Raw genomic sequence first — 24,523 nt, 5'->3', positions numbered from 1 at the left:
TTCAGTGTGTGGCAGCGGTTTACCAACTTTATACCTGCTTTTTACAAATAAACTACAGGAAACACCATGTTCAATGACCTTGACTTTACTCACGTATAGCCTGATGATATTCTTTAAAAGATATGTTTTTTTTTCTTTTAATAAATCGTTATATAATTTTAGATCAGGGCTGTCAAACTCAAGGCCCAGGGGCCAGCTATACCGGCCAGCAAGATCATGTTATCCTTTTATTATAACTGGCCCATCGGTGTGAAGTCTGCAGATTTCCCCCAGTATACAAATGTAAATGTAACCTTTTTGGTTTGAAATATCCTTGATAAATCATAAAAGATTGAAAAAGTAAAGAGAAAATAATCAGAAAAAATCAAGAATGTGGGAAAATGATATTAATTTATGTTTTCATTTCATATTTTCAATTTTGCATCTCACACTTATGACTTAAACCAGTGTTAATTTTGGCAGCTATTTTTAATTTTAGTCTTAGTTTTAGTCTTTAAATGAAATGCATTTTAGTTTCAGTCACATTTTAGTCATTTCTATCCTTTTTAGTTTCCGTCTAGTTTTAGTCCATAAAAAATCCTCACATTTTAGTCTTTACTTTTAGTCCAATCTTTTATTTTCTTGCCTAAATCTGGTACCAAATCATGGTAGTGCGTTCTCTGCGCTCTGCTAAACCTGGGGTCCCTGCTTTCTACAGCTGAAAGGCAGAATAGATACAGATGCATTTTTTTTTTGACAGTTACCCACAGCGGAGAGTATCACAGATTTTGCTGCAACCTTCTCTTTTCAAGCTTTCTTCCCGTCTGATGATTCCGATCCCTAATCGGTTTTATTGACGTTCTGAACTCTTGCCGATTTTCTAACAAGCTCTGAAATCATGCAGTACATCATCGGCATCGGCGGCATAACCAGTGGAGGGAAAACCACCCTCCAACAGACTGATCAAAAACCTGCCCAACTGTTGTGTGGTCCATCAGGACGACTTCTTCAAGTCATCAATGCTCTGGACATGGACGCCATGATGAGTATTCCTACGTATGGTTGGATGGCGTTAATAACACCCTGGACACTGAGATCGTCCCATGGTCTAACACTAAGGAGGAGGAGACTCACATCCTTATTGTGGAAGGCTTTCTGCTTTACACCTACGAACCTTTGATCTACGTGCTGAACCAACATTACTTTATTTCCATCCCGTATGAAGAATGCAAAAAGAGGAGGTGCTACATTACATTTTAGTCTAATTTTAGTCATCTTGACGAAAACTAAACTTAGTTTTTGTCAGTTTTAGTCATCACAGTTCTATTTTTGTTAGTCTAGTTTTGTGGAAAAAAGGTTGTCGGCAAACATTCTTAGTCATAGTTTTGGTTGATGAAATTAACACTGACTTAAACTTATATTTGTTTTTAACTTAATATTCAGACTTTTTGAATTTATCATTTTGAATTTTATCTCACATTTAGACTTTTCAACTCCTATCTTAGACTTTAAATCCCATATTCTGACCTTTAAAAGTCACACAAAAAGACCCTCATGATTTTGACTTTATCTCATATTTTGACCTTTAAAATGTATTTTTAGTCTTTTGTCTCTTATTTTTTGCCTTTTTTACTCATGACCTCATCTTTTTTATCTCATGTGTACCTTTTAAACTCAGAATTTTGAAAGTTATCTCATATTTTGACCTATAAAACTAATGATTTCGAATTTTGTCCTTTCAGAGTCAGTTAAATGCTTTTTTTTTGTTCATTGTGAGGAAAATTTGTCAAATCATCAGTGTTCTTCTTCAGCAGACACACCCACACCACCCTGGAGCAGATTTTACTGCCTCATTTTCATGATTTTGAAGATTAATGATATATAAACTTAGGGATGTTTTTATCTGACTGAATTTGAACTAGGGGTTCATAACACAGTGGCCTATCATACAACAAACCTAAATACAGATTCTTTTTCACTTTGCAGGCTCTTTCAGGTGACAAATCATTTATTGCTCCTAGAGCATCACGTATCTCATATGGCAAGACTTCCTTTTTGCATATTAACTAAAAAAACTAAAGATGAAGTTGAAGTGGAAATGGCTAGTCTAGTGTGGAAACCAGTATGTTTGTGGCTAATACTGTTTCTCATATGCAATGTTGTAAAACAACTACATTCAAGCATTTAAAGGAGAAAAAAAATTCAACCAATATGCTCTTTCTCAGTCTTATGTTGTGTATAAGTCTCAATCTTAAAATATTTATGTATATTTAACTATTTAGACATAAGGATGGCATTCGCTTATACAAGCACACTATTAGTTTATAAGTCTTCCAATCATGCAGGCTTGTTTTTGCTCTTAATACTTGTGGGGCACTTTTGGATCCAGCTTCCACAGAGGTGTTCATGTCTTAATTTAATTTTATGAATGAAAGAAAGCAAAGTAATAAAGACCCGGACACACAAGACTGTGATTCAATAACATATTTAATTTTCAGTGTTTTAGTATAAAAATCCCAGCGGCCTGCCGTCGGCTGGTTTCCGCTCCCGTTGGCTATAACTGTGTTTTTTTTTTCTTTTTCCCAGAGAATCAGCTAAAGTACCAAATCTATTTACACACAACATCCACATCCAGAGGGGCCAAACAAAACCTGACATCTACCCAACGCTGCCCCGTCAAAATAAAACATCAAACACTATCACCTCACCGCTCAGATTTAATGCTATAGATCAAAAATAGAAAAACTCACAAAACAACAGAAGAGGAAGAGAAGCCTCTACATGTGGCTCCTGCTGTGCCCGTAGTATTTTCTTACAATACTCTCTCTATAAAGTAATGCATATACATTTTCTGCTTTACAATAAATTAGTACAGGCACATTCTCTTCTCTCCTACAGCTGACTGTAGCTCTGCTCGGATGGAAAAAGATGATTCTGTGACGTTTTACAGAAGACTCAAACTCATCACTGCACACAGACATAAAGGCTGAAAACACAACTGTAAAAACACATCAGTGGGAACCTGGTGGGCAGCAGATTTTTTTTGGTTTCGGTGTGAATGATGCACTTTCGGCATGTTTAAAATCTTGAGAGCATCTATATAGATTTTATATAAATATGTACAAACAAAAAAATGTCGAAGTAGTCCAGTAAAAACATTCAGGTAAAAAAAAAAGATGCAAACACACAAAAAAATTAATGCCAAAGACGAGAGAAGATGAAGCTTGAGAACTCAATAACTTACAAAAACCGTAAAAAAAGGAGCTGACATGAAAATGTTCGTTACAGTATGCATGTTTGTTTATTCGTCTCTGTGTAGAGATAGCACCAGGAGAAAGGCCGACAGCGACGACGTGGATCATCACCTCCGACTGTATAAATATGTGAACACCATGTACCAAAACAAACTGAAGGAGTGAATAAATTAGTGTCAGGCCTTGTACAGGATATTTACAGGAGCTGCTGCAGCCGCACTGCTGCACGCTGATGGATGTTTGGGTGGCAGTGGGACTGTCGCAGCAGTCTTGCAGCACATTTAAGGAGGTCAGAGGTCAAACTCTGACACATTCAACAGGTTTAGACCTGTGACTTCTCGGTCCTCACAGCCCAGGTAGGATTTCTTCTCTTTCACCTGCTAACCGAGTCGTTTATGTTGCATAGCTCTTTGACAAAAGGAGATGGCCGTCACAAGCTACAGTATTTCAGACGGAGGGGTGAAATGTAAGGGGAGGCATGGAAACGATCCAGTTAGCAGGAAATGGTAAACATGACAAGTGTGTGGGGTTTTGTTGTGCGTATGAGGCAGAAACTGAGTGTCTGGATTGTGAACAAAACAGAAGGCTGAGAGGACAAAAAGGAGAGATGGATGATGGGAGGAGGAGTTCAGCCGGTGACAGCGAGGCCGCCGTTCAGCTCAGGCTTGCTGCTGACACGGTTCAGGTGGTCCATGGCTCGGTTGAAGGCGAGCTGCACAGCTTTTCGGTTGGAGGAGCAGCGGGCCTCCTTTAGCTTCAGTCTGTCCAGCGTCTGGTTGATCCCAAACGGAGACATCTTGGATCTAGGAAGCCATTGCCTGAGGACAGAAATCAGTGTCAATGTGTAAACAGACTGATAGAAAAAAACAGTCCATCTGTGACCTCTCCATTTACAGCCTGCTGACTCTCACATCAACTGATTCTTGCTCCAACACTTTCAGTTCATTCTGCTCTTTTCTCACAGCAGAGGAGCTCACACATTAGTCAATGGCCATGATTCTGAATATTCTAACAGCCTGCAATACAGGAGTTTCACCAGGTGGTGGCTGTATCCAACAAGATTAATTTTGCATCTTTTAACCTAGGAAATGATCTACTTTACATTGTTAGGTAATACAGGAAAGTCTTTAATATGCAACAACTTGTCTTTTTAATCAAACCAGCACTCCACAAGGTTTATTTACCTAACACCAGGCCTGTGCTCAGAAAACAGAAAACAGTGCAGCAGTATATTGGCACAAACTTCTTAATAAATGCAGATGTTAAAGAATCGATATGGCAGCAAATGCTGTGAATGCAGTTTTAAGATGCTGGTCTTCTAAAGCGCCATACATAACAAAGCCATCAGGTGGCAGCAGACACTAGACTGCATGATGCAGCGCAGACTTCAGCTCAAAACAGACTACAGTGTACTGGCTGCCAGCAAGACTGAAAGAATTATTTCAGGTTTTCAAACACCTGACAGTCAAGAGTTGGACTTGTTTTATGCAAAGTACAAGCTATGTAAAAACAAGGTAAAATACTGCAGCAACACCAGTCTTCATCTGCGTACATTTAGTTAGGGGAATGAAACCTCAGTTCGGTTTTCTTTACAGGTAGAAGTCCTACCTAACAGTGAGAAACAGGAAAAAGATTTTCCAGGCTACAAATTTACCAATTTTGGACTATTGAGATGCTTTTTATACACATGCAACTGCCTCTGTCTTGAGTGTGTAAGTATAATTTTGAGTGTGAATGTAACCACTGCTGACTTTTTTAGTGATTCATGTATGTATTTGTATTGATGTAGGGCACCTCAGGAAAGAGACCTTGGTCTAAATTGGTTCTCCCTGTTAAAATGGAGGATACATAAAATCAGGATAATCTGCTGTTAGCAACAACAGCTAGGCTTGTGATCAGGCCAGTGTGTGCTGCCCCATGATACTGTAAAGTCAAAATTTTTCCTAAACTTCAAGACAGGATCAGAAGAGCACGGGCAGGACTTTCTCTGATTAATCTGTAGACACTGGGACGTACAGCGTAGCTGATAATGAAGGCTTCAGACAGCTGCTTAAATAGTACAAGTCTGGCTGTTTATTCACCACTCATCAGTTCTGTGCTGTCCATGTTACTGCAGATGGAAAGCAAAAAGACATTCTTGCAGGTCGGCTTAAAGTAAAACCAAAATATTATGGTGTATGAGAACAACAGCAAGAGGACCATACGAAAGGGCCATTTCTAGTTAAAAAATAAGAATTAATGTATTAAAAGCTCAGTGATTATAAACTGGATATTTTCACTTTACTACCAGTATCTCTAAGCACCTAATTTTAAGTGTTTTAAGTAGTAGGATCCTTAATGCTATGCCTTTGCTGTTATTGTCTACAATAAGGAACAATTAATGTCGGGAATTCTGAATAGGACATGTTTATTGACTGAAATAAATATCTTTACATATTGTACTGAGAGGGTGTTGGAAATACCCAGCCCTACTTAACAGTATACCACTATTTTTCATAAACTTTATAACAAGGAAGGAAAAGCTGTCAAAAAGTGGACCTGCCAGCTGGTTCTAATTCTGCGTTCCATTTACCTCAGAAGCCAGGTGAATTCAAGGTGAATTTTTGGTGAAGTCAACTCTGAATTTCTGAGTTCCTAGATTAAATGAACACATTGTAAATATGTAGGCTTTGTTTGATTAGCTGCCACTCACAGCACAAAATGAATGAGAGCAAGTTTTCAATCATGTCAGGTTGTATGCAATGTGTTATGGCATCAGCTGCACTTACAGGAATTACATTTGGATAAAAGGAGCTGAACGATTTGGCAAAATAATCTAATTGCGATATATTTTCACAATATTGCCATTGCAATTTAAAGTATGATTATTTTCAAGTTCCTCATCTTGTGTATTCCTAAACACAGGAAATATCTCATTGCATTTTATAATAAAGAAAATATCTGGTAGATTAAACCAAGACTAAACAGTTTAATTGTGATCATTCTGAGTCTCTGTTGTATTGGCAGGAATAATTATTTTATGTCTTTCTCATTTTGAAAGGCACAAACTTACAAAAGAGGGAAAGAATAGGGAATTTCTGCAAAGTGTTGCATGATGTGTAGTGTAGCACCTCTGCTGTAAAACATTTATTAAACTGCTGTTTTGACATACATTTAAGGTCAAAGAAATGTTGCAAGTTCTGCAATTTGAAAATTGCAGAGTGTACTATTGCGATTTAATCTAAAATGTGATTAATTGCCTAGCTCTGTTGGATAAATAGGATTTTATGGTAGACCTGTTTTGAAATCATGACATACCTACAATCCTTGGAATGAAAGTTAAAAAATGGGTCTATTCATTACAGATCTAAAAGTTTTAATTTACAGACAACTAAACTCATTCTGCTTTCTTTAAATTCAGTGGTTAACTACCTGAAAAGTATTTATGTACTGGTCTTTGCTCAATTCTAGATTCACAACATGAATTTATGTGTTCTGAGAAACCCTGAGAAGAGTTATCTTCTATCTCTTTCTATCCAATCTGCTCTGACTCAACAGTATTTATTACAACAGTCACACTGATGACTTTCCTGAGATGACTACAGTCCCATGACTCACCATGAGAGTGCATTTAACAGTGGGTGGATGAGCCAGAAGGGTGTCTTTATAAAGAGGAAACAGAAGTGACCATCTCACCTCAATAAAATAGCACAAGAAAATGGAAAACAGAAGCTCACTGACATATTTTAGTGACTGTTTGGCCTGATACAGAATTCTGTGACTAGATTATAGATCAGTAAGCAAGTCTTTACCAAAAAAGGTATTTCACCAAGCAGCCGCTTTCCTGGTAGATAAAAGAAAATCTAGTCCCCAATACTAAAGCCTAAAATATTAACACATTCGCTCCCTGTTTTTCTCTACTTCATGACTTCTTTTCCCCAACAAGAGTTGGCGATCTGCTCACCAGCTGCGCCTGCTGTCGAAGAAGTGGACGAGGAAGAGTTTCTCTGCGGACCTGAACTGCATCCGTTCTCCGGCTCTGAGAACGTCCTGTGGTGGCTGGGGAAGCTCCACCCCGTTGTGCTGACGCGCCGTCCTCCGCGCTCTGGGGTCCATGATCTGTGAGGAACACAAACACAGAGTGGCAGAGACTGAGCGAAGGGGGGCCTCCTCTTTCTGACAGGGTGGAGAATATCCGGGTGGCAGCGGCCGGAGAGAAGAAGCCCGCACTCAGAGACACAAACATGCAAAGCTGAGTCGAGCCGTGACGCTCTGAGCGAAGCGGCTGACTGCACACGCTCATTCACGCACGCAGGCACACTGAGCGGTCCATCATCGCTGGCTGGCAGCTGCTGCATGGCTGTGAGCACGAATCACGAGCTACGGCACCGCACAATGGCAGAAGGGCAGATGGGAGATGAGAACAGAGGGCACTGACACGCACTCACCAGGGCAGGGTAGGAGGGATATCCACTACATTTAGCCCAAACTAGTTTAAGAGGCTCCAGAACAAATGGAGAAGCAGCGGAGGCCTTCCACACCTCTACAGAAACAACGACAAGCAAGTTATGAAGTGTTCACTGCAACAGACACAGAGCACAACCAGTGTGAACACAGCCAGGCACACAGACGACAGCTCAACTCACAAACACGGACATCATATTTAAGCTGGTAACTCTGGAGAAACCAGTTAAGAAAGATCTTTAAATCATACACTTCAAACTATCCTAACACCACCTCTCCAGTACATTTAGGGTGCAGGATGAGTCTGTGTGAGAGAAGTGCATGATTGTTAAAACCTGCTTCATCTGTCATTATTGTGGAGCATGGGCTAAATGTTTGCACTTAGGCAGGTAAAAAGGCAGCTATGTTAGGAATGAAATGATGGAATATTAGACCGCCATGGCCATGAATATCTAACTAAAAACGTGCCATTTTGTCTAATTTTCTGCTTTAAAGTCTTTAAAGCAAGTCCTGTCACAGCTAGGTGTTAATATGTGCAGGATTCAGGCATATTTCTGCAAGTTGAAGTGAATTTACTGACCCTGTGTGACAGTTTTAAGGCTTCAACTGGACTACACAGATAGTATCTGTGGCTCAACTGCTAAACATTTCCTAGTCTTTAACTGTAAATGATTGTCTGATCCTCCTCCTCAGCATGACTAACCCCTTTGTTAACTATATCATAAGACAGCCCTGTAAAATTATGTTGTAAACAAAAGATTTTTCATTTTTTTAAGCTCCTTTGTCATTTAAGGAGGAAAAAGTTCTAAATTATGGCTTGTTAATATTCTGTATCTCAAAATGCGACATAGTAATCATGTTACTACCACTGTTTTTCACCCAAACAGGGGCGTAGTCACTCTAGACTGCTCTTATCATTAGGGACTGGTAGAGGCTGAGTGTAATGTAAAATAGCTAACTGTTTAACTACATGCCTGCAAATCTCTGTCTGTCCAAATGGCCAGGTCCACAGAGACTCTGTGAACTCAAGCTGAGAGCTAGTTGGAATTTGTCCACACCAAGGTTATAATAGTTTTGGATTTTTCATTAGTATTTATTTTTATTTTGTTTCACTCTCTGTGTTCAATTTCAGTTTAGTTTTCACTAGTTTTGACTGCTGGTTAGTTTTGTTTAGTTTTTATTTTGCAAAAATGCTTCGTTTTAGTTTAGTTTTTATTAGTTTTAGTTTTTTACGGATAAATGTCAGGGCTGAGTGAGCGTAATACATTTTAAAAAACATAATAAAACGGGCTTCTCTTCACTTATTATTTTATTTACTTAATGAAGATGTTTGAATACAACTCAAGACATAAAACTACCACTGTGTGAAGTCTTAACCAATCAGATGAGGCAATTTTACACTCCCCAGACGTGGGTGTAGGTGCCAGTCAGTATAGTCGTGTCAAAAACTAAAGCTAAGGATATCTTGTCTCCTTTTTTATTTTATTTTAGATAGTTTTGTAAGCGCACTATGGGGTTTCATTTAGTTTTCTTTTTTTTTTTTTGGTAAAGCTTAGTTTTGTATTTAGTTTGAGTTTTAGTTATTAAGTTAGTTTCAGTTAACTATAACCTTGGTCCAGATTAATTAACGTTAGGGCTGGGTAATTAATCTTAAATTAGATTAAAAACGCAACATGGCCTGCTGCAATTTTCCAATCGCAGAAGGTGCGTTATTTCTTTAACCTGTAGTTTGTGTCAAGATACCAGTTCAGAACTTTTTTGCAGCAGAGATGTTATACACTACATATCATGCAATCATTCTAGTGCCATATTTTGCTAGGTGACTAGGAGAATATAAAATATGAGAATTATATAGAAATGATAATTGGCTTTGATATAACAGATCATATCAAATGTGCAAAATGAGTAAAAAAATCATTACAATTTGATGTTTTTATAAATTGTTCTGCCCTAGTTTAATCTAATATTTTGTTGGTTATAGTATAGACTGAATTACTACTTGTTTTTGTTATAAAATGCATGAGATGAGAAACTTAAGAAATTAAATTGCAATTGCAATCTTGGTGAAAAAAAAAAAAAATCGCAATCAGTTTGTTGATCAGACCAGTTTTGCATGGACATGACCGTACACCCAGTTCTCTTTCATAGGTTTGTTTGGTAACTGAGGGTAAGAAAAAGAAGAACCAGTCCAATTTAATAATTCACGTGGGATAGATTTTTAAAAACAAGCCTATAATTCACTGAACCCACAGAGAATATAACTGAAGCTGCTTCACTTCTACCTTGTCACTCACAGGTTTCCTGTTCCTTCAATTTAAGTTTTTTTTTTTTTTTTTTTTAACCTTGCCCTTTTATTTTTGTATTTTCTTAAATAAGCCAGTCTAAGAGAATATTTGATTAAAAAAATATGTTTTGCAGCAGTGGATCACTTCAGCTTGCAGCCACAGAACAGGCTGTAATGGTGCATGCATGGTTAGTTGATGAAGCAGAGGACAAACGTTCTACTCACCTGTAGAGATCTTGGCAGAGGCAGTAAACTCGCCATTTTCAATGCAGGTCATAAGGGTGCTTTTGTCATCGACGGTGCTCCGTCGAGCCGCAGCCGGCCGCCCTTTCCCACTTTTGGGCATGGTGACTGTGCTACAAGAGACAATAGAGCAAAAATAATGAGAATGTTTAATTTTTGGGTGATGTAGGAAGGATTTAAAGTTCCACATGTGGGGAAATTAAAATTTTAACTCAATGGCTGATTAGGACTTATCAATAAGCCCCAGCTAGTTCAGTATCAGTTAACTGGTTTGAGTCATCAGTCAAAAATCTCTGCTGTGTGCTTAGCTTTTGGTTTTTCCTCCTCGTCTCACCTGGTGCTGCAGAGGACGCTCCCACTAGAGGAGATGCTCGACTCAGAGGCACAACGTCGGCGTGGCTCCAGCAGGCGAGGAGATGCTGAGATTTCCACTTCCTTCTCCTTCTGCACCACAAAACCATTCGCCATACCTGGAAAAAACATGATTCATTTGAGTTATGTTTTACCTTTTAAAGATATGTTTTAGTGCAGTGAAATTTTTTTTTTGTTGGGAGTTTAAATTCAGACCCAGTCCACTGTTCTATGACCGCATACCTGTGCCGAGGCGTTTCATTGGCGACTCCTCGTCCTCTTCCTCTACGTCGCCACTACAGCTTCGTTTCCTTTTCTTAGGCAAGAGGAGCGTCTCTAGTCGAGGGATGACGACAGACAGGAAGGTTTTGGCGCCCAGGCGTGATGTCAGTGAAGTGGTAGCCTCTTGTGTTTTGGATGGATTCTGCGGGCTGTTGCTCTTGGATTTGCGAAAAAGACTGTTGGTCCGTCGGTTGCAGTCGCCTGAGGCTTCGGAGTGGAGGTTTCCGTTGAGTAGTGGCGGGTCTAGGATGAACCCATTGGGGTGTTTTGAAGGTAGCTCTGAGGTAGAGGTGTCTTTGCTGCTGTTGAGCTCCATAGGAACATGGTCCACGCTGGTTATGAGGGTCTTCAGAGGAGGCTCTGAGTTGCTGGATGAGGTGTCAAGCGCTGACAGCGAGGTTAACAGCTCAAACGTTGGTGGAGTTAAAGGCTTCTCCTCCTGCGGCGTAGGAGGCTCTGCTGGGGGCTCTGGTAGTGGTTTCTCCTCTGATTCTGACGGGGTTGAGCTGGGCTCCAGAGCAGCTGGTGCTTGCTTTGGTCTGGACTTCTTCAGACTCAACTCACTGCGGACCTCCAAGATGGTCTTCTTGAGCAGCTTGAGCCTCTTGCTGCGAGACGGGCTGTTCCTCATGGCTGTGCTCAAGTCCAGCTTCTCCAAAAGCTCCTTTAGCTGATCCTCCAGGGGGGTCCGCTGACGGTAGGCAGGGCTCAGGATGCGGTCCACTGAGAGAAAAAGTGAGACACACATTACATCAGGATGTACCTTTAATATAAACCCTGCATTCTGATTTTAACTGACATTTATTGAAATTTATCTTTAGTTTGTACATCTCATAAACTTTAAAGACATAAGTTGTGGCTTGCAACTGTTTTATCTGAGTTTATGTCATGAACTATTTGTAGCTATGTTAAAGTTGGGTTTACCCTCATTGATCAGACTGTAACTGTCTATAAAACTTAAAGTCACTGTGCTGAGTTGCCAGCCATTAAAAAACAAAAAAAGGTTACCATGTGATGTTGTGTGACACAAAAACAATCTTGAGATCAGAGAAGACAGAGCAGGACATTTCATATTTGATGGTTTCTCTAATACCAGTGGACTTACCATCCTCCCAGGAGAACGGCGGTGGAGGCTCCAGTTTTGGGGCTTCGGGCAGATGCAACCCACCAGGGAAGTCAAAGCCAATCCTGTCGACCTCTCTGCGGGCCCTGCGGAGGATCACCCCACCGTGGTCCAGCATCCGCTGAGCTGCCTTGTAGAAAAACGTTTCCTTGGCGTTGTAGGACATGCAGTTGTCGATGATGAGGTTGAAGTCACCCTCAAACTCGTCGAAGCTCCTGTAGTTGTGAGCATCGATGCGTTGCCTCATGGTGGAGAAGTCCATGGGGTTCTTGATGTGGTCCAGGTAGTCGGGGACCTGCAGGAGAGAGGAAAGACCAGTTAAAGGAGGAAGATAAACGTCTGAAAAGTCAATTTGCAGATGTTTCATAGTTACAATGGCAAGGCTGGAAACTCCAGAAACAAATTCGAGGAAATTTGAAGTCAAAATATTTAATGAACATAGATTACAGAGAACATGAATAAATCAATCAGTCATTATTTGTATAGCAGCAATTCAAAAAAGTTCTATAGACACAAAATATAATCTGCAAGAGTACTTCTGAGTACAGATACAAGTACTTAGGCTTGGTATCGCACCAATGTCCTGTACTGGTTTCAGTATCTGTGCATCCCTAATTTTTATTACTAATCTATATCACTATCTGCTAAAATGAGATTTAAAAAATATCATATTAGATATTGTTAAAAATCCAACATCGTGCATCTCTAATTTAGAACATTAAGAGCATTAAAAGACAGCAAAAATAAATATCACAAGATAAAAGAAATGAAGAATATAAAACCCAGCAAAGATGGGAATAATCAAAAAACATATAAATTTAAAAATCCTCCAACTGTCTATGTTTGCTGTACACTTACAGCACTTAAGTGCTCTGAAGTCCAGGACTACAGAGTCTTACAAGGAGCATTTTTTTAAATCCACATACTCTCTATCACAGCGTTACTATATCCTGTTCAACCAGAGAGCCAAACGGCTGAAAAATAGCCGGGAAAAAAAATGGAAAAAACAAATTGGTGGAAAAGGGGCAAAATATGCATTAAATGGTAAAAACTTGGTAAAAAGAGACAATAATGGGGTGAAAACGTGGCAAAAATGGGTGAGAAGTGACCAAAAAATGAGGTACAGATGGCAAAAATGGGCAAAAAAGGTGGGGAAAATAGGAAGAAATTGCAATAAGCAGGATAAAAGAGGCAAAAACTGGTAAAAAGGGGCATTAACTAAATAGGGGAAAAAATTGGATGAAAGTGGCAAAAATGAGTTATAAGCAGCAAAAATGGATTGAATGGGGCCAAAAATGCACATAAGGGAAAAGGAAATATACAGACAAAAAAAAAAGACTGACAACTGACTTTGACAATTAAAGCCTACTGTACAAGAGTGGGAAACACACTGATTAATGTGACGTGCAATGGATAACTTCTGAGGTCAAAGTTCCCCATAAATGCTTCAAATTAAGAAATAAAAGAGCCACAAATCATGACAAAAGAGCCACATGTTGAGTATCACTACTCTATTAATTGGATTATTTTTACGTAGATAACATCAAGCAGATCTTTAGCATTCAGATAAGTGACTCTATCCATGGTAGATTATTTATATCATCTTTCAACACAGCAACTCACTGTTTTAAATCATGTTAATGGCCAAACACACTTAGTTAAACACTGAAGAAGTAAAATGAAAGACAAGCTACATATTCTATAAAAATCAAATAGTTGTTGAAACAAAGTCTGGTGTCATTAGCATTACAGCAAATGTTCTATTGTTTTCTCAATTTCAAATCCAGGTTAATACTATAATATTTTAGTATCAAATCAATTTTTACAACATGTTAAAAAAGAAAAAAATCTAAAAGCATCAAGGCTCAATAACAGAAAATACATAGTGCAAAACTGGTTACAATGACCTTTTCAGAATTATTGCACATTTATATGTTATCCTGAATTCTTGGATTGAGGGTCATTTTCCAGGAATTTCTGCTGCATTAATCTTTCTCCAGGACCAAAGAGTGGAATTGATAGGAATATATAAATTGTGACATACCTCTTTGATGCTGACAGGCTGAGCAAAGATGCTGTACTGGTCCTTCTCCTGCAGCTGACTGAGCACGGCTCTGAGCAGGATGCTGAATGGACTCAGCTGGACCTCCAGCACCGACTGCTGCAGCTTCAACTGAGAGAAAAACGTAGACCAACAGCTCAGTATGGACACCAACCCAAATGTTTAAAACAGGGGAACAGGATGAGACCGGTCATGGTTTCTCCATTTATTTTCTTCTGTTTATTTTTACAAATAGATAAACCATATTCAGTGTTTTGACAGATTAAGTCAATCAGATACAACTAAAAATCTATTACTAAATTATTACATGAATAAAAATAAATAACAGAAAAAGAGTTAGTTAAAGATTAATCAACTACCTCCTCCCTCTTCAGCTTCTCTCTCTTCCTGATGAGCTCAAGCAGCAGGCGAGCTCGCTCCAGGTCATGGCGGAGTCGGTGCCACTCCTTCAGCTGTTCCTTCAGTGCCTGGTTTGTGTCTGAGCGGTCCTGCAGACAATAACAGCGACGTTCAATAACATTTACATTCAAAAAACTTGATGTTCCTGTAGGAATCTAGTGAGTATCAGAAGCACTGACCGCCTGCTTGGTTTTGGCTGGCTGAGGGGTGGCCTGCAGTCTGCGTATCAGCGGTACATTGTTCCTCGACTGCCTCTTCTGCACCCAGTAACTAAACACTCGCTCCACAAAGTGGCGCTTCTTCTGAACAGCCACCTGGTTCAGGATGGTGTCGAAACTGATCCACAAAGATACAGAAAAACTTTAGTCAACACAAACTTAATACACATTTAATTTAGTATCAAAATGTTCAATTGATTTCATTGAATCTTCAAATCTTTGAGTAAGTTAACACAATATGGTCTGAAGACACAGTGACATGTATTTCTGGCTTTTTCACAGCCGTTTACATGTTTTTGATCATGACCTGTAATTCACCTCCATCAGGTTGTGTCAACCAAACATACTTGACTGACAGTTCATGATGAAGATATTTTAAAGATATACTTTCCCTCTTACCTTGAGACAGTGATACTGGGTCCAGAGTTGGCAGGGGTCTCAGGTTCTGGTTCTGGTTCAGGCTCCACCTTTTTAGTCTTTTTCTTATACCAGTTCTTCGACCTGGACTTCACCCTTTTCTCTGGCCTCTTGTGGCAGGCTCCATTTTTTGGGTGTGGCTCCTGGTAGATGTTGAGCGGTCGCCGGTCGCAGCCTTCAGGTGTGTGGCTGCAGCAGTAGGACGTCTTCTTCACAGAGAAGGTGGGGGCCCCTGATGGCGTCACCTCCTTGACGGGCTCCATCTTCATGTAGAGGCCAGCCTTCTGGGCACAGCTGACATGGAAGGCTGTGTAACAGTTGATCTTGTCACACTGGATGCAGGCGCCTGCACCCTTCTCTTTACACAGGTAACAGGTGAGCTTCCAGCGTGCTGGTGGGATATTGCGGACGCCATCGATGGGCTCGATGAAAACTGTGTCAGAGAAGCCGACCTCAGGCACCCACAGAGCACATGCTACATGGCCCCAGCGGTCATCATCGGTCTTCTTAAGGGCTCCACCTCGGTTTGGACAGAAGACGCACTCAGCCGGCCGTGACGGGCACTGCAGGCAGTGTCTGCACAGCCACTGGCCCTCAGGGATGTACGGCACGCCATAACATTCCTGGTGAACAGCGATGTTACACGAGTCGCAGAAGAGGATGACATTACTGTCTGCTCCATCTCCGTCCATGCAGATGCAGCAGACAGCGTCCTCATCAACTTGTGACTGCAGGTCACTCTGACCCTGGGATGCCAAATACGACTCCTTCTCAAATCGGTCCATGAGAAACTCAAACAGGTTGTGTGACACCTGGCTGACGCCCTCACCCTTCCTCTTCTCGTTGATTAGCTCCAGCCAGGCGTAGTCCTCCTCGTCCATGTCATACTCCACCTCCTCGTCCAGCTCCTCCTCCGTCCTCTCCACATATTTATAATAAGAAGAAGGCCTCTTTGGCACCACCGGCAGATTGTATTCAACCGTTCTAACCTTTGGCTCCAACAAGCCGCTGGCATTGCCGTGTGTACCAATGCCTCCGTGTGCAGCAGTGAGCGCTGCATTCTTTTTCTGCTGGTTGTTTTTGAGGCGCACTGAGCGCACCAGGACCTGCTGGGGCTTCTCATTGTTCTCCTTGTTACTGTTGCACTCCATGATCTCCTGAGCCGTGGGGTCGTCATCTGTGATGACGTCCAGCTTGTCAAAGATGCTGAGCCGGTGCACACGGCCGTCCACCTCCAGCTCCACTATTCGCTGAGCCTCTGCGTATGTCAGCGTCTCCCTATTGGGTGAAGGCTTAATGGGGGAGGAGTCTCTTTTTAGCACCGCTGGGCGGTGATGTCGAGCTTTTTTCTTCATGTTGAAAGACACTATTTAAAAAGGGGAAAAACAGTGTCACTGGAGTAACTGCTTGACATCAACATTATCTCTTTTTGTTCACTCATCCTGTGAAGCAACAGCACATCCAGCAGTGTGTCAGACAAAACAGTAGCTGCTTTAATGATCCCATTCTTCACCCTTAACGCTGCCTCACAGGAACAATGTCACACAGTAAATGTATCTTCTTAATTTTCATGACTGTCGGCATCCTTCAATCAAAGAACAAAAAAATCCCAACATTTAAGTGACAGAGTCCTTGTTGTACTGCTCTTACTATCAAAGTACAGGAGATTTTAAAGCATTTTTCTAGTGAAAATAAGAATGCCAACAATTAAAACAAAGTATCAGAATAGTCTTAATGGAGTTTATGTGTTACATATTACAGCTGAATCTTACTGCTCCCACAAATCTTTTCAGTCTTTATATTTAATATGTTTATGTTCATAGCTTTGGTCTTCTCAGGCCAAGGTTATAAAAGTTTTGGTTTGTTCATTAGTTTTCATTCTTACTTCATTTTAACTGATTGTTTCAATTTTCAGTTTAGTTTTAATTTTTTTCTGCTGCTTTTTAGTTTAGTTTAGTTTTAATTTTGCAAATATGCTTTGTTTTATTTTGGTTTTTATTAGTATAAGTGTTAGTTTTACTTTTGTTGGCAATGTGGGATACCTGTCAGGGGCGGGACCCAAAAGGTCTCTGCACTTTTCACTTTAACTATTCGATTTTAATGTTTGTATATGACCTAAGACCTAAAATTACTATTATGTTAAGTTGTATTTAAATCAAATCAGGAGATTTTACTCTCTCCAGGCTTGGGTGTTCATTAGTTGTCGTTATTTAGTTAATTTTTGTTAACTATAAAAACCTTGACTCAGGCTGCTAACTGAGATTTTGCATTTATATTTAAACTTTTTTTCCTAATACTTTGGCCTGGGGGGTTGGACAGGTTTAATAATTTACATCACAAACTGAATTGCCCTTAACAAGGGTTAGCAAGACACTAGAATTTTAACTATAAAGTCCAAAAACTTTTATAGGTTTCAGTCCAGAACACAAGGCAATAGGTTTAGTTTACATTGAACGGGCGAGAAATTAAGGTATCAGTTATGCCCGACACATGTATGATATATTACACATATTGTACTCCCATACATTGATTCATCTGCTGAGCTGTGGCCATATTTCAATTTCCAATTGATTCTATCCAAAAACGTACATTATGCAAATTAGGGCTGAACAATTAATTGCAAATTAGATTAAATCATAATATGGCCTGCTGCAATTTACAAATCGCACAAGTTGCAATATTTCTTTAACTTAAAATGTGTCAAAATACCAGTATAATAAATCCTATTTTTTTGGCAGCTGCTGAGATTTTATGCACATCATGCAAACATTCAAGTGTCATTTTTTTTATAATGGTTTACAAAAATCATCCTTATCTTGTTTTATGTATATTTCTCATAGTTAAAATGAGTGACATAAAAATGATAATGCCCTTCAATAAAGCAAATGACACCAAATTTGAAAAATGAGCTAAATTTATTAGTTCATTCTATCTCCAATTAATGAAGCTTAGTACGTGAAAGTCATAGCTCCAGCTGTGATCAGCTGCTAGCCAGCTTCACCTCCCCCACCCCAGCCGCCTCCTTTATAGCTTAAAGCTTGTTGCACCTTCATATTCATGCCACTATGGATTATTTGCTTCTGAAATATTTTCTCTGTTTTTAATTCACATTGTCATATATGCATCTATCCATATAGGGGTTTCTAGCCATGCGCTTCCTGGAAAATCAAAGCATGCTGCTGACTAATCCAGGGAGTATTTTTTAAGCAGAGCCTTCTCCACGTAGAAAAACTGCATTTCCATTTTGCAATAAATAGTTAAATATATGATGAGAGTGTTCCTGACCGAATGTGTTATAATATTGAATTATTTATTGCTTGAACTTATTGAAAAATACACAAGATGAGAAACCAATTAATAACTGCATATTAAATCGCAATATTGGGGGGGGGGAAAAAATCGCAATTAGATTATTTTCGCAAATTGTTCATTCCTAATGCAAATTAAAAACAACATTCTATTTCCTTACTAACATAATAACGATGACATGACGATGTCTGCGACAAAGAAAACCAGCAAGTTATTCCAAATCTAAAGAATGACTGGAGTTTTTATCACTTAATATTTTTACCGATTAATCCAATATGAAATGATTTCCAAGTGAAACAGTGTTTGTGTGTGCATCTTTTCACAAAAACCTTTGGCGAGTGAAATGGATTCCAACTCTCCTCTTCTGTGGAGAAAACAACAATGTTAATGCAATTACAGTTGTCTCCTCAGAGGAACAGATGGGACATGAAGATCGGCTAAAAGCTTTAGATGGGGAGGCCCCGATGTCTCCGTGTGCAGCTTAGTTTATGAGATCAATGTGTTTCCAGTTGGCTGCAACTGAAGCTGTTATTACACCAGAATTTCAGAATTCAATGTAAGTTCAACCGAACGATACTTGTTTTAATATTGGGTAACAAAAATAAAAGTCCTGAGTCTCAACATTTTAGTCCACAATAAACTGCTTAAAAAACACCTCAACGCTGTATTATTGTACAAATACTGTGACATTGAAAATGTATTTTTGCTGTTAAGACAATACGAAAATGTGTGTAAAGACATTTTTTGATGGACGCACCTTCTTTGTTATGTGAACGATAAATCTTTTTTTTAAAGCACGATAGCATTTTTTACTAATATAATAAAGAATACATCATTTTAAAAAATGTGGTTTCAAAAAGCATCAAAGTGCCAAAAATGTTGAAAACTCTAAATAGAACACTTGGATACCATGGCAACAACACAGAAGTCCAAGGCACATCATATTGTGTAACTTCGTGACTAGATAGCACAAATACACTCACCAATCACTTTATTAAGTTTAACAATTCAACCGCTGATCAATGCAAAAAATCTATTCAGCCAATAACATGGCAGCAACCAATGCATTCTGGCATGTAGACATGGTGAAGAGGATCTGCTTAACATCTAACTGAGCATCAGTATGAGGAAGAAATGTGATTTATGTGAATTTGAGCCAGCTGAGTCGCTGGTGGTCTGGCAAGCTTTAAAGTTGTTTATGCCAAATTCTGACCTAACCATTTGATCAGTATAGCAGAAATCCAGACTCATCAGACCAGGGAATGTTTTTACAGCATTCTTTTGTCCAATTTGGTGAGCCAGTGTGAACTGTACCCTCAGTTTCCTGTTCTTCGTTGACAGAAGAGGCATCTGGTGTGGTCTTCTGCTGCTGTAACTGGTCTGCTTTTAATTTCAGAGTGCTGTACATTCAGAGATGCTCTTCTGTATACCTCAGCTGTAACTAGTGGACATTTGAGTTTCTATCAGTTTGAATCTGCCTGGTCATTCTGCTGTGAATGCTGCCATCGACAAAGCAGTTTGGCCCAGAGAACTGCTGCTCACTGGACATTTTCTCACCATTCTCTGTAAACCCTAGAGGTGGTTGAGTGTGAGAATCCCAGTAGATCAGCAGTTTGTAAAATACTCAGACCAGTCTGTCTGGCACCAACAACCATGCCACATTCAAAGTCACTTCAACTTCCTTTCTTCTCCGTTCTGATGTTCAGTTTGAACTTCAACATAACGTCTAGACGGTTCTTGACATGTGAGTTGATTTGTTCAAATGAGCAGTTGAACAGGTTGCCTAAAAAGCGATTGGTGAGTGTATGTTGGTAATGTTTTGCTACCAAAATGCTGTCAATGTATTTGAGCAATTTAGACAGTGTGAGGGAGTCTGCGAGCAATTTCTGATGGCTTCATCCCTCAGTCCACACATCAGTCTGATAAAAAGATTACAGATGCAATAGTTTTAAAATTCAAGGTCACTGCTGATACTGCTATTTAAAACAACAATTTAGCTGATGTCTGAAACTGGAAGCACGTTATCGGATGTTTTTTGTTCCTGTAGTAGAACTGACCTGTTATTGAAATCAATTGCCAAAACTAAATACTGGCCTTGCATCAAGAATCCCTAAGACAAACCTCACAAAATGCTTAAAATAACACAATAGGAACACTCTCTTATGAACTGACAGTAAATAAACTAGCCGTAGTTCAGACTTTAAACTTTAGTCCTTAGAAATACTTGGGTGTTAAAGGAATGAGGACAAAAGAAACAAACCAAAGCCCTGACAGGGCCATGAGTTCTGCTTAAAACTGCACAAATTTACTCTTAAAACCTGCTGATATAGACAGTCAAAATATCAGCTGTAAACATCAACAGAAATGTTCATATCTGCTGATACCAATAATTGAGTTTTTGAGTTAATTCCTGCCAAAACCAATATTATGCTAATAATATTGTGTATCCCTAGTTGACTCTTTTTTTCCTGTCACTTCTTCTGGTCTCCCACAATGCACTCATTTCCTCTCATGTCAGACCTCAGATCAGAGTCTGCCCAGTATGTCACATCTTCTACCCAACGATAAATCTCTTCTCTAAATCAGAAGTCATGTGTGGTAAATGCCGGTCTAAAATTGACAACAGCTCTGCTCCTGGCATTGTTTTATGTCACATTATTTACTAGTTGCCAGCAGGGCCAAATACCAATGTTAAACTATGTGTGTGCCTCACTTACAAGGTGCAGATTTCAAGACTGTCTTCCATTAAAAGAACAGATAACATTTCTTTTTAAAGTTTGTGGTATCAAACAGTGTCAACAGAAATAAAGACTTTGGCGTCCTCATAAGTATGGCATCGCGTTCGTGCAGTTTTTGATGAATTTGTTCCCCTTCAACTCAAATTGTCTACAAAATAAATACAATTCTTTAAAGCTTCAGCACCTTTCAGTGCTATTCCTTATTAAAAAACTGGAACTTTGCTGCTTGAAATGAACTTTGAAAGCCTCAAATATAATGCTTTGTGACCAGCATCACTTTTGGCAGCTATTTCATACAGTCTTCACATTAAAATGTCAATGTTTCAGTTATAATAAAGTCATTTGTAACCTCCATAATCTTAGTCTAGTTTAAGAAAAAAAAAGCATTTTAGTATTATATTTTAGCCAGTGTTTATTATCCTTTAAACTAATTATATAAGGCTAAGTGTAGAATTTCATTTAAAAAATTAAACATGAATTTATACACAATGAACACTTTGATTTAACATGTATTGATAAAAAATCATTATTTCTTAGATACCTCATCTTGTGAATTTCTCAACAAAGAAGCAACAAATGTTTGCATATCATAGTTAACACACTGTTTGTTAGCTTAAGCTAAGGCTAAACAATTTTGAAAACTATCCATTTGACCTTATTTTGACTTATTTCAAATTCAGTACAAATGGTTGCATTCAAGGTGGTGATCCTTTTATGCCATGCCAAGAAAGGTTAATTTTTTTGGTGCACACAATTTAAGAATACACTTAAATATGTGCATGATGTGTAGACCATAACATGCTGTAAAAAATGTCCACAGCTTGTATTTTAAAACACATTTCAGGTCAAAGAAATGTTGCACCTTCTGTGGTTTGAAAATTGCAGCAGGACATATTACAATTTAATCTTAATTTTAATTAATTTCACAGCACTATTTTCCAGACATAATTTAGATGACAAAACTATTATTGTTTGATACCGCCGCATTAGTTCTTGGCTGAAAACTGTGTTCCCCCCTCGTTTTCATACCGAATATGCAGGCTAGCATGTTACTGTAATTTCGACACTGAATGTGGCAGCTGGCTTTCATTAGCTGAGAACTGAAAGTAAAAATTTGGGTTATCTAGGACAAGCTATTCTGTTTCCACAGTCTCAAGGCAATGCATTTAAATGTTAGTGTGTTTATAGGTGTTGATTTTCGTTTCCTCTTGCGTTTAAATGTCATGTGGTTTGATGGGCTCAATCCTGTCCTACGCACCTTACGACTGAAATAACGTGTGTTACAAGCTTAAGCACTTTTGTTGCAACTGTTCCCTAAGATGTATGAGAAAGTATAGTTTATAAAGCTGAGCTGTCGAAATATATTGTCAATTTTGTACGTACATGTAAGACAAAAGTGACGGAAACAGACTATGATAACGTTCGCTTAATGAATGAATCAAATCGCATATTGCAATGCATCTTCGTGTCAACAATGGCGAGGTTACGGTCGGTTCAGTGGGTCCGCCTGAAGCCGCTGAGAGCTGGTTGTTGTTCAGTATTCTCTGTTTCCAGTAGCAGCCTCTACTCCTTCGGCTTCTCCCTGTCTGTGTTCAACCGTTTCTGCTAGCCATGGCTAACGTTAGCTCCTCATATCCGGACCTGAACATTAAGCTGAGTGATAAATTCATCTCATTTAAATGCTTTATACCAAAAACATCACTGATATAATAAAGGAACGCCTGCCGGTGCTCTCCTATGAGGCGATGACCTCTCCGGACTACTGTTAAACGCATTAGGACACTCCGTCCACAAACCAGGCTAACGTAGCCTGCTAGCATTACATCTGACTGAAGGGGGAGGAAATATGGCGACCAACACAACAAGAAGCAGTCTCGGACAAATAACGTGCCCTTTCCTCTCATTGATTTGTGTTATTTTTATCTAAACATGTCCAGGATATAAGGTGTGATATAAAAAATGTTGAGCCCAAGGGAGACTCAACTTACCTCGGTATTTTCACGAATTCAGCGTATAAATCCAGCAGCAATGGCGGCGCGGCCTGTGGAGCACAGCGGCAGTTAAATCCACATTCAGTCCGCTCATCCAACAGCGGCCGCGGCTCGCGCTGAACCGAGTCAAACCTGTGAGTGACCGACAGGTATCCAGGGCGACGGAACAGGTTTCAGGTGTAATAAGTTGTTCAGGGTAAAAAAAAAAAAAAAGTACAGATCGATGTGACTGTTTTAAAAGCAGTTGGAAGTGGCAGGGCTCAGCAACTGCCCGAGCTTCTCTTCCCCCAACAACAATGCGGTTGTGTGAGTCCTTACGCCGTGACGTAATCGCGTACAAAGGAAACCAGGAAGTGGTTGGGGCTTTTTTTGGTGTTTGGGTTGTGGGTTTTCGTAGAGGAAAAGATAACACAATCTTGCCGATAATCTGAGTAATAGAATTGGAAAACGGGTGATACAAGACAAGAATATAATTTATGCATGACAATTATAATGAAAACTACCAAAAACACTAATAAGATGAGTTTAAAAAGCATGAAAATAGTAATCACTTTCGTCTACTGTTAAAACAGTGATTTAAGTCACTAAAATGACTCTGTTAGAAAAAAAGTGTAATTAAATCACAAAGAATAACAAATAAAGCATTGTTTTAAACATGTATTGTGCTAATGACTCTATAAAATAAAATTTATTTTTTGTGTACCTTTAATTCTTGTTTCTTTAACTACTGATGTTGTGCAGAGTTTGAATTTATATGTTTTATCTTAATAGTAGTAAAAGCTGCTATAATAACTAATTGGTTGGATGGCCAGGCAAGCAATCAAATGTAGCAGCAAAATGTAGTTAACATTTAACCTTTTCTAAAATAGACAAAGGGAGACAGCACCCTCTGTTGGTTAAAATAACATTGCAATATCTGGTTGTCAAATTGATTAAAATTCTACATATTCAAAGCCAAATTTACCAAAGAAAACATGCACCCTAAAATCTAAAATAAGTTACACTGGGATATAGGATGCAGCCCGTTTAGGGGGATCACAGAGAGAAAAAAATCTTAGTCTTCTTGTGTGATTTTTTCCACTGGATTCAAATAAGTTCACAACTTTAAGTGTTAGTGCAGCTGTGTAGCTCTTTTAGTATCGTCGGTTTACATGTGGTGTTTGTAATCCTGCTTGCTACAGTGTGGTGGTTGAGTTCTTGGCCTATAGTGTTTTTTGTGAAGAACAGACCCCCAGCCATGTAGTCCCAGTTGTTAGCTTTAAATCCTTTAAGTATTAGTGACATTTTAATCATTTTTAAAGTTTTAGTTCACAAAACTAAACATTTTAGTCCATTTTAGTCAGTCTGTTGGAGGTAGCTGCACTTGCTGTTATGTTGGTGCATGTCTCAGTGTTTTATTCTGGTATGGTGGTCTCGTTGCTATGTAGGAC

At 39.2% G+C, this 24,523-nt stretch overlaps 1 protein-coding gene across 2 annotated transcripts; it reads right to left on the bottom strand.

Moving 5' to 3' along the window:
• Nucleotides 1–2,448: 2,448 nt before the first annotated feature.
• LOC121514779 (bromodomain-containing protein 1-like) lies at nucleotides 2,449–23,379 on the bottom strand. Of its 2 annotated transcripts, XM_041795087.1 has the most exons (12): nucleotides 23,091–23,379; nucleotides 15,038–16,421; nucleotides 14,600–14,756; nucleotides 14,381–14,509; nucleotides 14,004–14,132; nucleotides 11,942–12,254; nucleotides 10,798–11,559; nucleotides 10,538–10,673; nucleotides 10,186–10,316; nucleotides 7,661–7,755; nucleotides 7,177–7,331; nucleotides 2,449–4,051 (listed from the first exon to the last, which is right to left on the bottom strand). In XM_041795087.1, the coding sequence occupies exons 2-12, from the start codon at nucleotides 16,408–16,410 to the stop codon at nucleotides 3,862–3,864; spliced, it is 3,570 nt and encodes a 1,189-aa protein (XP_041651021.1). In that variant the 5' UTR covers nucleotides 16,411–16,421; nucleotides 23,091–23,379; the 3' UTR covers nucleotides 2,449–3,861. The 2 variants fall into 2 exon arrangements, with proteins under 2 accessions (XP_041651021.1, XP_041651022.1); XM_041795088.1 differs by lacking the exon at nucleotides 7,661–7,755 and having other exon boundaries at nucleotides 3,897–4,051.
• Nucleotides 23,380–24,523: the final 1,144 nt, after the last annotated feature.

Source organism: Cheilinus undulatus, linkage group 9 (genome assembly GCF_018320785.1).
Source record: "Cheilinus undulatus linkage group 9, ASM1832078v1, whole genome shotgun sequence".
Classification (NCBI taxonomy): domain Eukaryota; kingdom Metazoa; phylum Chordata; class Actinopteri; order Labriformes; family Labridae; genus Cheilinus; species Cheilinus undulatus.
The sequence above is the reverse complement of the archived record's forward strand: the minus strand, read 5'-3'. Positions and strand labels throughout refer to the sequence as shown.

What these genes read in the sequence shown, in the direction of transcription:
- LOC121514779 (XM_041795087.1), bottom strand. Translation starts at nt 16,410, where the DNA reads ATGAAGAAAAAAGCTCGACATCACCGCCCAGCGGTGCTAAAAAGAGAC. An exon ending in CAGCCAAAACCAAGCAGGCG is followed by an intron (nt 14,510 to 14,599) that starts GTCAGTGCTTCT and finishes TATTGTCTGCAG; the next exon opens with GACCGCTCAGACACAAACCA. An exon ending in AGAAGCTGAAGAGGGAGGAG is followed by an intron (nt 14,133 to 14,380) that starts GTAGTTGATTAA and finishes TTTTTCTCTCAG; the next exon opens with TTGAAGCTGCAGCAGTCGGT.